We start from the raw sequence: 18,362 nt of genomic DNA on the forward strand, positions 1-18,362 counted from the left end.
GCCCCTTCAGTTTTTGGTGTACCTACTTTACCTTCTTGGGAAATTACATTCCTCCACTCAAAAGAAGTTTGAGCCCTGGATCCCTTCTTGTGTTAAGATTTGGCAAGATGCTGGTGGAGGCTTTTCTCTGCTGAATCTTTGACTGCTTTGAAAGAGGAAGGGTCAGGCTCTGGTTCTGGGAGTGGGATCAAGTCATTAAGAGTTCTGATTTTAGTTGATTCTCTTCACAGAAGAGAGCTGCATACTAATTTCTAGCAAATAGAGATCATCATAGAAAATAGTAATTTGCTTTCAAAGATGACACAATCTAGCTTCACATGAGAAAAGCATGTCATTCTTAACATCATTTTGACCCTTTTCCTTAGGAAATAATACCAGCATTATTGTACCAAGGAGTTTTTGTAAAAATTTCATGAATTTGCTTAAATTATAAGATTTTCACCCCTTCCCCTTACATTAGCCAAGAATGAGTTTGAGCCATTCTAGAAAACAGGCATCTACTCAAAATAAGTACTTTCTGATATCCAAACGTCTTCCTCAATAGAAGGGGAGGTGGGGGATGCCTTTTTCCCTACTTCCAACACGTACCTCAACAGTTACTTGGAGGGAGGTTACTCTAACTCTCAGATCCATAAATTACATACAGGTTATTTTTTACTTGCCACGGGCCACACATATGCTAGGTGCTGCAGATACAGTATTGGAGGAGTTATACATAGTTCTCACTAGAGATTGTATCCTTTGAGAGAACCCTATACTTAAACAAGAAATTCAGATTTAGTGTGATAACTATTTTGATAGGAGAAGAGGAACTCCTCTTACGGTGTATCTTTTCTGCTGTATATCTTCAACATCTTTTCTATTGCATCTTCTTTTCCTTCAGCCTGCAAATACATTTCAGTTACTTTTTTAAAAAATGACTTCCCTTGATACTTTGTCCCCTCAAAATGTGTCCTTTCATGAACTTCAGAAGGGAAGAAAGAGTGGTTTAATAATAGACTTCTGATCATCCACCCATCTCTAAACTCATTGTGATGTGACTCACCTTCCTATTGAAATTACTCTTAAAAGTCACCAAAATTCAGTCCTCATTTTCTCATTCCTTGTCTTATTTGATTCTATGTTATACTGAACCATCCCTCTTCCTCCTCATTCACTTTGTCATTCTTTCTTCCATTGACTTCATCGACAACAGTGTATTCAGTCTTTGTCATTTTCTCTGGTGCTTTTGCTCCTCCTCATTCCCATAAATAGATTATTCCCCAAGGATTTGTCTTTGGCAGTCTCCTCTCTTTTGCAGATCTCATTTCTTCAGCTGCAACTTTGGTGCCTAGGATTCTCAAATGAAAAACTTTGTGATATGTGAATACAAGATTGCTTTATTATTATTATTACTATTTTATACATTTATTTTTAAAAATTTTTGGCTGAGTTGGGTCTTCGTTGCTGCGCACGGGCTTTCTCTAGTTGTGGCGAGCGGGGACTACTCTTCATTGCGGTGCGCGTGCTTCTCATTGCGGTGGCTTCTCTTGTTGCAGAGCATGAGCTCTAGGCACGCAGGCTTCAGTAGTTGTGGCATGTGGGCTCAGTAGTTGTGGCTCACGGGCTCTAGAGCGCAGGCTCAGTAGTTGTAGCGCACGGGCTTAGTTGCTCCGTGGCATGTGGGATCTTCCCGGACCAGGGCTCGAATCCATGTCCCCTGCATTGGCAGGCAGATTCTTAACCACTGCGCCACCAGGGAAGTCCCAGGATTGCTTTATTATTAAGTATTGTTCCCCTATGCTGACTTCTCTCCTGAACTCTAACATCACATTTCTTAATGTTTGCCTAAGTCCTTTCTTCTCTATTCTTACTGCTGCTAATTTCATTTGGATTCGCCTTAACTTCCCCTACTATTCTGAAGGCCACTGAGATTTTCCTCTTAATTCACTTTTTCCTCTAAATCCATTTTACACACTGCTTCCAGACCGCTCTTGAACAAAGTCCATATGTCTTGCCCTGGTATTCAAGGCCTTTCATGATCTGACCTCAGCCTACTTTTTCAGCTTATTCCCTTTCACTTTATTCCCCATGTATCTCCCTGTGCTTCAGTCTGTACATAATATCTGTCTGTTAATATATCCGAAGGTGGTAATGTGTTCTTTTGTGTGCCAAAGACATATTATTGGTGGCCTATGTGCTTCGGAGATATTAACATCTTCAAATAAGGCCATTGTTGTATAATAACATGATAAAGGTAGAACATTGTTTCTACCTTTTAGAAACCAATCATCCAATAATGGCCATAGAGTGATTTTTTTTTTTCCAGAAGCATTTTAAAATGCACAAAGATAGATACTAAGGTATTGTAAAGGGGAAAAGCTAGCATTTTGACAGTGCTCTGGAAATTTCCACAGTTAAGTCCTTTGTCGTTTATCTTAGATTTTTATTTCTGTCCTGTGAAATACTTTTTTCTTTTCATTTAACTGACCATTATGTTTAATTTCAGGCTCTTGATGGTTTTTTTTTAGCAATCATGACAGATGGAAGCATAATATATGTGTCTGAGAGTGTAACTTCATTACTTGAACATTTACCAGTAAGTATAAAAATCCTGTGATCTTCTTCTTACTTAATGCCTATTCTAAACGTTCTAAAACACTAAGAAGTGGACCCCTCAGAACAGTGCTGAACAATGGTTGGAGCGGGGATGAGACCTCTGAATATGTCTCTTGTTTTAGCATGGCTGTATTTTCTTAGGTCAGTCGTAACTCTAATCTATAGTGACTAACTATTCAACTACCACTTTATCTAACCTCTATTCTTCCTGCCCTCTTTATTCTAATGCTGAATTTTCAGTATTAACTTTTTAATCAGCGTGGTGAAGACGTTGCTTAATCACTGAAATTATCTTGAGAATAACTAAATTTCTACTGAGATATTTGTTGCAGCTAAATAATAATTTTCTCAAAAGAATGACTGATAAGAACATACTGAAAATAATAGATACAGAACTTTTGTGCTCTGTGGCTTGAGTTGATAACATTTTAGTGGCCATATTCAATTTGTTATTAATATGATCAAAAGGGTAGATAATTCGAAAAGAATTATAATTTTGATTAGAATGGTGAATACCTGAATTATGTATTTGCTGTTTTACTTAACATATATTTATTGAACATCTGCTCTGCCAGGTGCTATGCTAGGTGCTCTGCTACAATTGACAGTTCTTATGAATTTGAAGTTTTTATTGAATATGTAATGTTCTTATCTAAGATGGTGTTACCCAGAAACTGGGTTCGCCTCTTGGTGGGTGCCAAGCCAATAGACCCAACCAAGCCAAAGACTGGGAGAAGGAAGGATTTATCATAACTCACAGCAAGTAAGGAGAACACATTGGCCCGGGGCGGGGTGGCGCGGATCTTTCCCAAAGCAGAGTCTCCCCAGACAGCAAAATTGGGGAAGTTTTCAGCTAAGGGCACATGCATATTCATGAAGGGGCTTTAGCAGAGGAGAATTCAGCATAGAAGTGGGGCAAAGGTTGACAGAGTCCCAGCTTTACTTGACTGAAGTCAGAAAAGGTCAGCATCATCATTATATCCTCCACTTGGGGTGGGGGGCCTTGGTTCCTACAGAACTCAGATGTATTATTATGTATATCCTTTGAGAAGGAACTAGGACTCTGGTTTATCCCTGCACTATTGTTTGCCTGCCTTTTCTCTCTCCCTGCATTCCTTTGTTCCCTTCAGATCATTAAATACTGAGATCAGGGCAAGCATTGTGGCCAGGCTGAGATTACAAAATGGCTTCTCTTATGTCAAGAAAGCCATTCCTGGTTCTCTTTCTCCAGGGAACCCCTAACTTATCTGCTTACAGTGGGGCTTGTGGTGTAAATATTTTGAAGTTACTTATAAATTACTCTTAAAATGCCCATCTCTTGAAAATGTGTAACAGTACAGAGTCAACTGTTCTATAAGGATCTCTTTCAAGAGATGTTGAAAAGCAGTATCTCCTTCCCTCTGATTACTCTGCTACTTTGTACTTTGTAAAGAGAATGGACTCTATACTTAAAAGGTCAGATTCGAAAAGGGTACTTTGTTTCTGAAAGCCAGGCAGTAAGTAATTTGCTAATTTCTTTGGGTCTGGCAGAAAATGACTTGGCTTTACTGCTTCTCTAGGGGCTTTCTTTACAAGTAAGCTCAAACAATAGGTGATCAGCCCAACATCTAAAAATTGTTTGGGAATAAACAGTGAGATTATAGCAACATGTAAGTAAACTACTATGGGCAGAGAAAAGGACAGAATTTTCTGGAGGACTCTTTTTTAAAAAATATTTACGTAGTGAAAAAAGCCAGGGAAAGAAATCCTCGATAGGATTAAGATATGACTAAGATAAGATTGACTAGTGGACTCTAATAAATAAAACAAAAGAATGTATATAACAAAACAGAAGCAGGCTCACAGATAAAGAAAACAAACTGGTGGTTACCAGTGGCGAGAAAGATGGGGGGAGGGGCGAGATAAGGGTATGGGGTTACCCCTACTACGTATAAAATAGATCAGCAACAAGAATATATTGTACAGCACGGAAATATAGCCATTATTTTGTAATAACTTTAAAGTGTAAATAACTTTTGTAATAACCTTGTAAAAACTTTTGTAGTAACTTTGGAGTGTAATCTATAAAAAAAATTGGATCACTATATTGTGCACCTGAAACTAATAATACTATAAATCAACTATACTTCAATTTAAAAAAATAAGGTTAAGTAACTTGAATAAAGGTATAATTATATGCTTTTAAACCACAGACATTTTTATTGGATTTTCTTTCGGTTATGTATTTATAGAAACTATATAATCTTTAATTTAGTCATAGTCAGGGTATAATTTGCAATGTGGTCAGACTTTTTAAAAGCCTGCTTCTTGGGCATTTTCCCTGGACTTCATTGAGAATTAGATTCCTTTTCTCTGTGTTCTCACGTTACCTTATATGTACTGCCACCCTGACACTTAACAACGAATTGTAATTTTCTGTTTATTTTGATAATAATGGTAGATGTAAGCTTCCTAAGTGCAGGGACTTCATCTCTGTATCCACGTGTGCTGGCTGATTTCTCAGAGAGGCACTTAGGAATTATTGATTGAGTATAAGAAACTGAGTAGATTATTTGATGGAGATGTTTGAAAAACTTCTTCCTAATGGCACACTGGTGTTGGATCTTTAGTGAGGGAATATTTAATTGCATTTTGAAATAACAACATGTCTACCACAGATCTAGTTGGGATCCAAGTGTTTGATCATTAACATTCTCCCCTCAGTGAGAAACCTCGTCACCATTCCCTCCTGGATTTTTTTTTTAAACTTTTAATTTTAGAACTATTTGTAGATTTATAGAAAAATCGAGAAGATAGTACAGAGAGTTCCCATAGGTCCCCTACCCAGTTTTCTCTGTTGGTAACATCTTCTGGATCTTTTTGATTGTCGTGCCAGCCAAAGCGTGTAGCAGGTGAACGTGTGGGCAGAGGAGGTCGCTGCTGATCCAGCAGACCCGTTTCGTTCCGTGCGGAGTTCATAGTAGCCTTTATTAAAACAGTTTTGTTTTTTTTTTTACCGCTCTCCAGTTACAGTGGATACTTTCCTTCGCATCACTGACAATGTTGTATGTTATTTGAAGGTTTGAAAACAAAAACACAAGTGTGTTTTGAGAAAATGAAGTAATAATACTTGTTTAGGATCAAACACAGTAAGGAAAAAAGTATGTGATTTTCTGTTTTGGCTTGCCATTAATAATTAAACTGTAACAGATGCTAAACAAAAGGTTTAAAACAATGGTGTGCCTTTCTTTGTATTTGAACATGCATACCTTTTGGTCTAAAATAGAATTTTGGCTCTTGCCCAGAGGGGGAGAAACATTAGCAAATCTCTAAATACAGGCTTTAGTGTTTATAATTCAGTTCTGTTGAGAAATTAAAATTTGCCATCTTAATCAGTGGTCAATGTGACTTAACATTTTTTAATTTAAATTTGACTGTAAAATTGCAAGACTGATTCTAGAGGTCCTGCAAAAAATTTTTTCTTAACTTTGTCATGTCATACTTATGAAATTAATTTAGGTACATTTTAACCTATTTGTGGCTAATAATCAGGAAAGGAAATTTATGAATTTTTTTTTTTTCCTGGTGTGGCTTTCTACAACAAAATTATGGGGTCATACCACCTCCTTGCTGGAAGGGATTTTAGACATCCTTAGCCCAGCCCCTTTATGTTTGTTAGAAGCATACATGAAACCCAGAGAAATTGGACTTAATTGTACAATTTAGTGGAAGTGCCAAGACATAAAGTTGGGTCTCTTTACCAGGAACTTAAAATTTGTAAAATTTTACAATTTAAGATTGTTTTCCTCATACTTGCTTAAATGTGTTCCTGAGAAGAGAGTATATTAAATTTGTTACCATGTAATATAGGGAGGAAGATTCACCATGTTACAGCCTAACAGAGTCCAGGACTAAAAGTGCCACTATTAAGATACTGTATGAGCATTTCATTTTCTACTCTTCTTAACTTGGTAATTTTGAACTATAAACACAAGAATGTGCTAAGAAAGTCAGTAACATCTTTGGTGTAAATGCAGTATGCAGAAATAACAATTTAGAATTTTTTTCAATAGTTATATGATTATTGGCGAATTAATATTTTTAATAAGAAAACAAATATTTGAAATAAGCAAATAAAGCTTACTTGATAGGACCAGAATCTCTGTCCCTTATGCCTGTGCATAAGGAACATAGTTGTTTAAAAATATGTTATATCCAACATATACCTGACATTTTTTTGGAGGAGCTTTCAGTCCCTTTTGAGCAGCTACTCTCTATAGCAGTTATTTGTCAGTTTTCTCACTGAGGAAAAGATAATTGATGATAGTTAATAATGTCCACTGAATGGTTGCATTGACCTAATGTAAAGAAAACAGCCTGTTGATTTATATCATATGGCAATCAGCAGGATTTACATTTCTTCTTCATGAAAATAATTGAGGGAGACAGAAGGATCCAGGTAGCTGTCACTTCCTTCTCTTTCCTTTGAATTGTGCTTGGGGACCGAGTGGATGGTATGGCACCATCAAGTATGATCAGCTTCATTTTGAGATTGGAAGTGTAATGGTTAATGGAAAATCACACATCAGTTAGTTGCCTGCTAAGTCCGATACTTCAGTTTATCAAGTGTCTGGGGAAGCAGAATGGTGAAGTAGTGCTTGTGATTATACCACTCTGTATACTAGATAGTCATATTATTTTCTCTATGCATATGAGACAGCCTATAGATTTATAGATAAAAAAGCAAGGGTAACAAAGGTCAGATCATAATTTACTGAAATAGTGGAAGAAATGTCAGTAAAAGTAAATAATTGTAGGAAACTGTAATCATCTCCAAAATGAGTTTTAGTTCTACAAATAGGTATCTTATTTTTCTATCGAGACTATTTTTTACACTAATGTCAATGCCTATATTTTAATACTTTATTTTATGAATAGAAGGCAATTTTTTGGCCTTTTTTGTTGTTCATGCCTTAATTTTTTGTTTATTCCTTCTGTTCTAGAGACTTTTCAGACATTCAGAAAAATTCCTTGTTAAAATGCAGATATATTTTTGGTGTGGTTACCCCTTAAGGCTTATCAAGTAACTCCTTAATTCAAAATAATTTACTGCACTAATAACCGTTATGTGCAAAGCTCAGTGTTATTGTGTCTTGATTTGAAGGATAGGAGATAAAGGTGTAAGAAATAGGGCCCTTTAATTCACCCACAGAGCGGTAGGACATAGAGATTAAAATATAATTAAATATTTTTGATGGGAAATGAAGGATATGAGTAGTAATTACTAAAGGAACTTTATTATTTTTACTGTGGATTATGCAGTTAAGGGACATATTTTTGAAGGAAATAATTTGAACTGGTCTTTGCAAGATGGAAGTGTACAAACATGTGGTGAGAGAGGGGAAAGATACTCCACTTCATGAGGTGGACCTTGAAGGCTAGAGAAGATACAGAAGGAAGAGTGTAAATGTATGGCTTGTACAAGAGTGGTAAACACCCCTTTTCCCACCTCTTACCATCCCCAGTGGCTGTTTTTTGTTACTGTTTGAAGTTTTTTTTGTTTTGTTTTTAACAATCTTTACAGTGTTTGAAATACAAACAAAAGTGAAATTTCTTAGTGGAACCCTTAGCCCGCTTTCACAACTCCTTTTCACTTCCCTTGCCCTCCATGCCTACCTCCATAGTCTTTGAGATACCACTTCAGTAACCCCAGGATTCCACAGGGCAGTTTGAAAATGTAGAGAAGCAGGGTAGACTGCATGGGATTTGGCAGGAAATGTGAAGTCACTAAAGTTTTGTTGTCGATGGTTCTTACAGACGGGCACTGTCCTATTCACTTTTGATTCCACAGCCATGGCGCATTGTAGGCCACCTGATGCTTGTCAAATTACTGTTGATTAAAGCCGTATTTCAGCAAGGATTATAATGCTCAACACATAACTTGCCTTTTTTTTGGGGAAGAGGATGATTATCTTAAAGCATGGCTTTTTGACAGTGGGATACAGGATAGATGGCTGGAAAAGATGAAATAAAAAAGAAAGGACACATTGGACAACTGAAATGACACCAAAGTCAAGTCTCCTCTTCATGTAGCCTGTGGCCACTCCTGTTGTCCTTTATTGTAATGTACACCACCGTAACGTACCAAGAGTTTGGGATGTATGGTAAGGCTACATCTGGTAGCCTAAGATTCTTCTAATCAACTTTCTTAGTCCTGTTATATTTTACATGTTCAAATTTGAAACTCACCTTAGCAAATAACTTATCAGACTTTCAAAGGTCATATTGATCATGAATCTGATGACACTAGTCTCAGAGGCAATGAGGTCATGTTAACCTCTTTCACCTTCTCAGTCTTGTTTTTTGAGTTGTGCTCTGTAACGTGACATTTGTCAGTTTTTACAGATAATTAAACATTAGCCATATGCTCATCTGATGTTTTAAGAGTGATTATGTACTTTTAAAATAAATGTCTCTTGAATCACTATAATTACTTAATTTTTAAAAATTTCTTTTTCAGTCAGATCTTGTGGATCAAAGTATATTTAATTTTATCCCAGAGGGGGAACATTCAGAAGTTTATAAAATACTCTCTACGCATCTGCTGGAAAGTGATTCATTAACCCCTGAATATTTAAAATGTAAGTAGTAGTTCTTAAGCAAAAAGTTAAACAGACTTGGTTGCGTTATCCTTTACTTTTGTAATTTTGTGACAAACCCAGGTATGTTTAACCAAATTAACACATGGCATCGTTCCAAATGCCCTATTAGATCCTTTTTAAATATTAACATATGATGGAATTATGACCATATTAGAAGTCTGAACTCTTCCAGAATACATTGAAATCTCATCTTTTTGCTATAATATGCCATAAAACTGTAGTTTACATAAAAAAGGAACTTGCAGTATATTCTTAATTTTTATATAAAATCTTACTGTGTTTAATGAGAGAAAATGAAACATTCTCATTTTCACCATCACTAACCAATTGAACACAAACTATGGGGCAAGACTTCTATATTTAAAAAAATTATTTAATAAAGGACATTGTTTGCTTTATTAATTAAACAGAATTAAACAGTAATTTATTGGCTATGTCTAGTGTGCCAGACATTTGTGCGCTATATCATAAAAGTGCCAAGAATAGGGAAAAATAGTCCCTGCCTTTAATAAGTATAAAATACCATGGTATAATCTGACTTTTCTTCTAGATTCACTGGACAAATTAATTTGACCAGAATACCTCATTTTCTTGCATAAATTATCCTGTGTAAAATCTGAAATCATTACAGCACTACATTTGGCCATTAGTGATTAGATGTCTTCTACTTTTTCCATGATTTTTAAGTTTTGACTTTTCCGGTAATACTGACATTAATCATTTTAAAGGTTCTTTATATTTTGAATCTTCAAATTCTGTAGAACACTAACCGTTCAAGAATTGAGATACACATACACACACAGACACACACACACACACGTGTAAATATGTGTGAACATACATCTTTGATAAGATAGCCTGTCAGAAGGAGTTGAGAAGAAGAAAAACTGGAGACCAGGCGAATCCATTTGAAGCCTATTTGTAATTGTTTTAAAATCAAGTTCCTATGACATTGACCAAAGGACTAGTCTTTCACCTAGGAGAAAGATTTGGGTTGGATATAATGATGTAGAGGCCAGTTATAGGCCTGTAAACGGTATTTGAAGCCATGGATTGAATGACGTTGCTTGAGGTAAATATATAGAATAAGGAGAGAAAAATTAGAAAGATGGAACCCTGGGCCATGGCGAGAGGTGGACAGAAGAGGAGTCTGCTTTAGAGACCTTCACAAGGGCAACATTGTCTGGAGAACTGGACGAAAGCCTTTGGCAGAAATACAGACCTTAGGCTTCTGTATCAGGCAAGAATACTCTTTTTTTTTTTAAATTAATTAATTAATTTGTTTATTTATTTTTGGCTGCGTTGGGTCTTCGTTGCTGCTCACGGGCTTCCTCTAGTTGTGGTGAGCGGGGGGCTACCCTTCATTGCGGTGTGCGGGCTTCTCATCGTGGTGGCTTCTCTTGTTGCGGAACACGGGCTCTAGGTGCATGGGCTCAGTAGTTGTGGCACGTGAGCTCAGTAGTTGTGGCTTGCGGACACTAGAGCAGAGGCTCAGTAGTTGTGGTGCACGGGCTTAGTTGCTCCGAGACATGTGGGATCTTCCCGGACCAGGGCTTGAACCCATGTCCCCTGCATTGGCAGGCGGATTCTTAACCACTGTGCCACCAGGGAAGTCCCCAAAAATACTTTTTAATAGAGAAAAGCCTTAATTAAATGACTTGCAGACCTCCTGCTTAAAGAACTGATATACAAAAAAAGTTATTTCTTTTTTTGTATATGAAAAGGATGTTTCATGTCAAAGGAGTAAACGAGATGTAGAACAGAGGGTAAATTGCTTGGAAAATTCAGGATTCTGTAAATATGCCATTTGGGTCATAATGAAGGTGAGGTAGTACAGGTGATGTGATCTGTGTCTAGAGAAGGAAACAGGGCCTAATGTTTCATCCTAAACAGTTTGGTTTTTATTTTTTAACGTAGTGAGAAGCCAGTGCAAGGGGATTTGGGTGGTTTTGTGGTCTGAAAAGGAAGTCTCTCAGGTGGAAAATTTTGAAAAATAACAAGAGTGGAGATTAAAAGGATAGCAGTAGAAGTAAGGATGGAGAGGAAAGCATGCATTCGATTGTTGAGTGCATAAACTCAGTAGGACTTGATGTTAGGCACAGGTGTCCAAACAGCTAGGGATCATCAGTGGGGAAGGTTTTAAGAAGAGTGTAGTTAGAGTTTGAACCTGTTGAGTTTGATGATAAACCCATTCATGATAATAACAGAAGAGTATGTGTTTGATGCTGTGAGTGAAGAGAGGTGTTATTACTCCTTGAGTGCTGAAATAATAATAATGAAAGTGATGTTAGTCTTAGAGTAACAGGCAAGGGTGAATCTGAGTGGGAAGAGTGTGGAGGCATGGAGAATCCATTTTTGCAGTTACCTAGATGCAGGGTAATTTACATCTGTACCAAGTTGGTGGTACTGGATGCTCATTTGGAAAAAATGACTCATGAGAGCTTCCTTGGTGAAATGAACAGCACATCCTGTGACAGATTAGTTTGGGAACTGGTGATAGGACGAGAAGAGACCAAATTGATATGATTTCTAACTAAGGAGATAAGCATACATACATAGGACGAAGGGGAAGGACAGCTGGCTTAGGAAGAAAGGGGGATAAATTCACTTTCAAATATTTTGAGTTTCATTTACTGATGGGACAATCAGGTAGAGATGTTCTGAAATCAAATAGTGATATGAGACTTGGTCTTATATAAAATGTTAGAGTTGGGGAGAGAGATTTAGGAGTAAATAAGTTTGTCAATGCTGGTACGTTTGTAAAGGATAATACATTACAATCAAAAGAACTTTTGGGATGCCCATAGTTTGAAGACTGATTAGCAGAAGAGGTAGAAATAGTCAGTAAGGTAGGAAGGTAAGTTTCATACTATGGGAATGAAAATATGTGAATTTTAAGAAGAGGTAGAAACAATGAGGAAAGACCATTGAGCTTAATACAGACGTGGGTGATTTTTAGAAGAGCAGTTTCTATAGAGGTGTGAGGGCAAAAGCCACAATGCATAAAGTTAAGGGAGGTGAACGTATGGAAACTAGAGCACATAATGAAAAGGAAGGAGATCTGTGTTACTAAAAAGAGTAGCATGAAAAACTCTTTATATCTTTGAGATGGAAAGACCTGAACAAATTTAAAAGTAGAAAGTAAGGACCCAAAAAAGAACATGTGTGGATGTTAAAGGAATAAATACCGTGGTGTGGCCCTGGTCCTAGAGAAGGAAGAGAGGAAAGACTGTTCAAGGTAGAGATAGAAGTATTAGCTTTGGAATAGGAAGCAAAACCTTTCTTTGAAATTAGAGTGAAGAATGAGAAGGAAGGACAAATAAAAATGGAGGAACATGGAGTGGCTTGTATCAGAAGATCTGTTTTCTTTATTAAGGACAAGGTGAGATCATCTAAAGAAACTCTGCTTTTATGGACTAAACAAAATGTCATTGAGGACCTCTGTTGGAGGAAATAATGATTGTAGACTTATACAACTGTTACAATCTTACTTTGTGTGATATATCATTCATTATGATAAATCACAAATATGTCATATTTTTTCTCTTATTTCAGCAAAAAATCAGTTAGAATTTTGTTGTCATATGCTTCGAGGAACAATAGACCCAAAGGAGCCATCTACTTATGAATATGTGAAATTTATAGGAAATTTCAAATCTTTAAACAGTGGTAAGTTAAAATGCTTCTTTTGCAATGTAATTTCACTTGGTATTCTTTTAAGCTCTTAAGGACAGATGTTTGAATATCAGTAAAAACTAGATTTTACTGGAGTAACTGTTGATACTTATTTCCTTATTGTTTTAGTATCCACTTCAGCACACAATGGTTTTGAAGGAACAATACAACGCACACACAGGCCTTCTTATGAAGATAGAGTTTGTTTTGTAGCTACTGTCAGATTAGCTACACCTCAGTTCATCAAGGTATGTTTCTAATTTTATTTCGCAAAGGGGTTTCACTTTATATTATGAGAATTGCCTGTGTAATTTTTTTGTTGTTTCCAGATACTTCCTGTACGCATTGAAGTGGTAGTGGCCATGAGACATTAAATATACAGGATCATGATATTTTTGAAGCAAATAATGAGTTACCAAGGCACTCATTAAATTATATAACTAATTTTTAAATGTATACCCTTTGTAGTTAACCGGTGGTTATGTATCACCATTGTCCTGCTTTTGTGCAAAATTTTAAGATGCTTTTTTTGTATGGTTCACAACTACATTAAAGGGGAAAAGCCAAAAATCTAGGTAGATTTAAAAGATTGGTTTTGAAATTTTCTTTTGAAATACACAAGTGGCTTTTTACTGCCTTTCATGTACCTTTTCAGTTTTGAAATTCAGATAAATAATTTATTTTTATATCCTGGGCCCAGGAAGCAGATGATTAGTAGGGAAGTGGGAAAATCAAAGACTTCAATCACTGGAAAGTGGCTGGAAATAAGCCAGGCTAAGATTTTAAATTTAGGGAAACACCATATTATAGGACAAAGTACTGAATTAGCAGTTAGAGGATCTTGAACCAGTCTCGCTCTGCTTGTTTTGATCTTAATAGCAGTGGCTAAAATGTTTATTGAGTGCTTACCACATGCTGTATACTTTACATGCGTTATCTCATTTAATTCTTAAAAATGCTGGTATGATCACCATTTTATATATAAGGAAACTGTGGCCTTAGGGAAAGTTAAGTTACTTGTCCAAGGTCACAGCTATTAAGCAGTAGAACTGAGATTGATTCTAATTCTTTTTCTCTCAAAGCCCAAACTCTTAATCACTGCACTGTGCTACAGAAGGTTATTCAAGGACACAGAGGCAGGTTGGAATACATTGTTGAGTATGACTAGAGTCTAGGGTTACTGTGTGTGGAGGAGCGGATACGGATGGTGAGAGATGATGTTAGAAAAGTAAGCAGATGCCGGCAATGATATGTGCTTCTTTCTTTGTTGTTTGTTTCTCCTTGCTGAAGAGTGTAGATTTTATCCTGATGGAATGAGCAACCATTAAGGTTTTTAAGCAGGGAAGTTATACAATCATATTTGAGTATTTATAAGGTAATTGTGGCCAGAATAGAAGATGAGTTGAAGGACAGGGAGACTTGTTTGGGGAGACACTTTGGCAATAGTGTGAGCCAATGATGGCAAGGGTCTAGAGTCTAAACTACGACCCTGAAGATGGATGGGCTCGAACAGATTTCTTAAAAACTGAGAAGGTGAAATTGAAAGGATTTAGTAGTGGCCATTTAGATGGTGAATGGTGAAAATGAGTGTATTGTGACTATCAGATTTCTAGACTTAATGGCGTAACACAGGTATGCCTCTGTTAATGAGATGGAACATTGTGTAACTGGGTATGAGGAGTAAAGCAGTTAGTTTATTTTAGGACACGTTGAGTTTGTGATGTGCAGGAACATCCAGACAGAAATACAGAGCTCTAATTCAGGAGAGAGATCTGAATTCAGAATTAGGGTTTATAGGCATGTGAGTGAGTAGAGAAATGTGTCGAGTGAGAAGTACTCCCCCAGAAGCCTGTGCCTATTTATTGCCATATTCCTTGCTACTAGAAAATAAAAATGTATTTAAAAAAATGTTTAGGGAAAAGTTAGCTAAGAATGACTTTTACAGCTAACAATGTTTGGGACTGTGCTAAGGACACAGAAAAGTATTTCTAAATTTTAATTATTAATTTATTTGTAGGAAATGTGCACTGTTGAAGAACCTAATGAAGAGTTTACATCTAGACATAGTTTAGAATGGAAGTTTCTATTTCTAGATCACAGGTAACTCCCATTTTTCAATTCTATAAAAAGATAATAATCATATTATAATTCTTGAAATTAATGGATTTCAAGGACAAACTTTTTCTCATCAGGACGCTCAAACTCATTATCCATTATTTAAAAAATAGAGGTTCCTCCCAAAATTGATTTCTAGTTGAGTATTTTTTGTTATGGAAAAATTCATAATATTGGTTGTTTTATATGTAATTTAGGGCACCACCCATAATAGGATATTTGCCATTTGAAGTTCTGGGAACATCAGGCTATGATTACTATCATGTGGATGACCTAGAAAATTTGGCAAAATGTCACGAGCACTGTAAGTAGATTTTAATATTTCTGGTGATAATTTTTAATCTGTAAGTAACTGTCATATTAATAGAAGGTGGTGAAATACCAACTTAGAACCATTTTTCTATTTTTGAAATATATTGGAAATTTTTTCTTTGTATATATAACTAATTCCAATAGGAATCCTAGATCAAGTCTAAATTAAACTTCTTCCTATTTTACATATTTCAGTCTATAGTAGTAAGTACAGTTTTATAATATGGCATCTAATAAACCTTGTTTTGAAGTGTATAAGCTCTACATCTAGAGTAAGAGAAGTAGATTCGTTTCAAAATTGTAATAGTGTGTCAAAATATTAGAACACTATTTCATAAATTTTGATATCCAGGCCCAGGAGGTAGGGACACATTTATAGAATCTCTTTTAGAAAACTCATAGTGAAAGAGGGAAGAGATACAGGAACATATGTATATGTATAACTGTTTCACTTTGTTATAAAGCAGAAACTAACACACCATTGTAAAGCAATTATACTCCGATAAAGATGTTAAAAAAAAAAAAAAAAAAGAAAACTCATAGTGAGTGCTTCATTAATGTTACCTGCCATTGTTATATTAGCAGAAGGAACATTATCATCGCATTTTTTGCCCTGTTCTAAACAATTTACGTACATTATTCTCTATTATTCATCATCACAGTTGTAGAAAGTAGGTACTATTATTATCTCCACAAGTAAACTGAGACGCAGAAAGGCTAACTAATTTACTTACAAGCCCATAACTCATTGGTGGCAGAGACAGGATTAGAGTCTAGCCCTACCCCTTTACCACGTGCTATTCATTCCTTGTTTCAGAAGTTTGTTTTTAATAGGTTTTATTTGCTTCTCTGATCCTCCTCTCCAAATACTTCCCTTTTGAGTGTCCTCTAAATTAGATATTTAAGATACTTTCATAATTTCTTAGGCTGGTCTCATAAACCTCTCTCTATGAAAATAAAGCATGTTATATAATATCATCAGCTATATGGAAGATTTTCAGAGTAAAGTCACTTCACAAAAGAAACATTCCTCACTTCAAGTGATAATGGGCACTAAGCTCCATGATGTATTAAAAATATCCGACACCTCTATTAGCTAGGTGGGTAATTTTGGACAAGCAGTTTCAAGTATGTAGAACTTGGTTTCCTCATTAATAGAGCAAGCGATTCCTGTCCAGCATTTCCTAAGGTTTGTTGCATGAATGCCAGTCTATTAAAAATGAATTTTATGGTCAAGGAAGACTAGGTAACAGCTTATAATCAATCCCCATCTTCCCACCACCAGAATCTTGACATATATTAGCATACTCAAGGCTTTGAGAAGACCTATTTAACAAATTTTCACAAGTTAATTTAACCACAAAACCCATTTTTTGCTTAATATCATTAAAAGGCTTCCGAACTTACAATCTACAGAGAATGTTTTGGGAAATACTGTATTGTCAGTTACTTTAAATGATTAAGTTTTTCTGATTTTGGTTAGTTAAGGTTTAGAATTAAATGCCTCAAAGGTGCTGTACTTGTGGGGGCCGGGAGGGTGGGTGGAGCTCAGGTGTGATTACTTATTGCTGTTGCCCTCAGTATGTCTTAGCAGGAGAAAGTCAGTATGTGAATAATTTATTCTTGAGTATTTGGAAATTTGTTGTATGTGAAAAGTATCTAAGATCAGCTGTAAATTGGGCACTGTGGAAGATATGCTAATTGCTATCTCTACAGAATAGCATTTTCTTATAATTGATGTACTATATGTTATTGAAAAGCCAGAAGAAGAATTATATAGAGAGATATAAATGTGGGTGATACCTTTGGCTAAAAATCTAATAATATGAATCAAAACATATTTCTTTTCTTCTTAGTAATGCAATACGGGAAAGGCAAATCATGTTACTATAGGTTCCTGACCAAAGGACAACAGTGGATTTGGCTTCAAACTCATTATTATATCACTTATCATCAGTGGAATTCAAGGCCAGAGTTCATTGTTTGTACTCACACCGTAGTAAGGTAATAATTCTTTTTACAGAATTTCTGAATATAGAAACATCCATAATGATTCTGGAATGTAATTTTATGTATAACTTATTAATGAAATACAAAGTGATTTTTTCACCATTTTGGATATATATTTCAATTTATTATTACATTTACTTATAGGCATTATATAGAAAGAAATACAGTACAGATATATAGAGATATATAATTCTTGACATAAATTTTATGGTTTAGAGCAGATGTTGTAACTGTCTTTTATATACCACAGTCAGTCATGTAAAAGGAGAACTGGAGTAGATAAAGCATACTCTTCCTTTATTTAATTCCTCTTAATTTAAGTTCTGTGTGGTTATGGATCATTTACAGTAGCACATAAAACTTTTGAGATATGTAGAAAAATGGAATTTGAATTAAGATATACACTGCATGTATATATGTTTTAGGTTTTTGTGGTGCATAGAAAAAGAGTCTGGAATTTGTGATGAACAAGTAAGACACATAACAAACACTGAATGGGTGCACCTCTGCAGTATTTTAAATGAATGATCAAACAGTGAAATTCTATTTTTTACCATTTGTAGTTATGCAGAAGTTAGGGCTGAAAGACGACGAGAACTTGGCATTGAAGAGTCTCTTCCGGAGACAGCTGCTGACAAAGTATGTTATCCTACAGTTTTTAAAAATTATTTTCATTTCTTCCCAGTGAAAGACAAGACTCAATAATTTACAGGAAAATTGTTTTTCAAATATTTCATTTCCTTACTTGTGACAGGGTTATAACTATACTTTACTATTTATTTTTATATTAAATTTAATATCTTACAACCTTGTGTGCTTCTAAAAAAGATCTGAAGGGCTGCTATTTAGTGATAATTGTATGAGAGACATGTATGATCTCAGATTTAAACTAACATTTGTTACAATGTGCTAGGCTCTGGCTTGGTTTTTATATAAATTACAAAATGTCATTTATTTCTCAGACATCCTTATCTGAGTAGGTGATATCCCCACTTTGAAAATATTAAAACT

General features: G+C 35.6%; 1 protein-coding gene across 12 annotated transcripts in view; it reads left to right on the top strand.

Annotated features, from left to right (window-relative positions):
* CLOCK (clock circadian regulator) overlaps positions 1 to 18,362 on the top strand; it is a 128,627-nt gene that overhangs the window by 83,933 nt on the left and 26,332 nt on the right. For all 12 annotated transcript variants that reach the window (XM_036853605.1, XM_036853598.1, XM_036853595.1 and 9 more), the window contains 8 exons: positions 2,489 to 2,578; positions 9,098 to 9,218; positions 12,795 to 12,908; positions 13,044 to 13,162; positions 14,932 to 15,014; positions 15,227 to 15,333; positions 17,198 to 17,345; positions 17,915 to 17,990. In XM_036853605.1, the coding sequence (XP_036709500.1) occupies positions 2,489 to 2,578; positions 9,098 to 9,218; positions 12,795 to 12,908; positions 13,044 to 13,162; positions 14,932 to 15,014; positions 15,227 to 15,333; positions 17,198 to 17,345; positions 17,915 to 17,990 (858 nt within the window). The remainder of the gene's footprint in view (positions 1 to 2,488; positions 2,579 to 9,097; positions 9,219 to 12,794; positions 12,909 to 13,043; positions 13,163 to 14,931; positions 15,015 to 15,226; positions 15,334 to 17,197; positions 17,346 to 17,914; positions 17,991 to 18,362) is intronic.

This window comes from Balaenoptera musculus, chromosome 5 (genome assembly GCF_009873245.2).
Source record: "Balaenoptera musculus isolate JJ_BM4_2016_0621 chromosome 5, mBalMus1.pri.v3, whole genome shotgun sequence".
Lineage (NCBI taxonomy): Eukaryota > Metazoa > Chordata > Mammalia > Artiodactyla > Balaenopteridae > Balaenoptera > Balaenoptera musculus.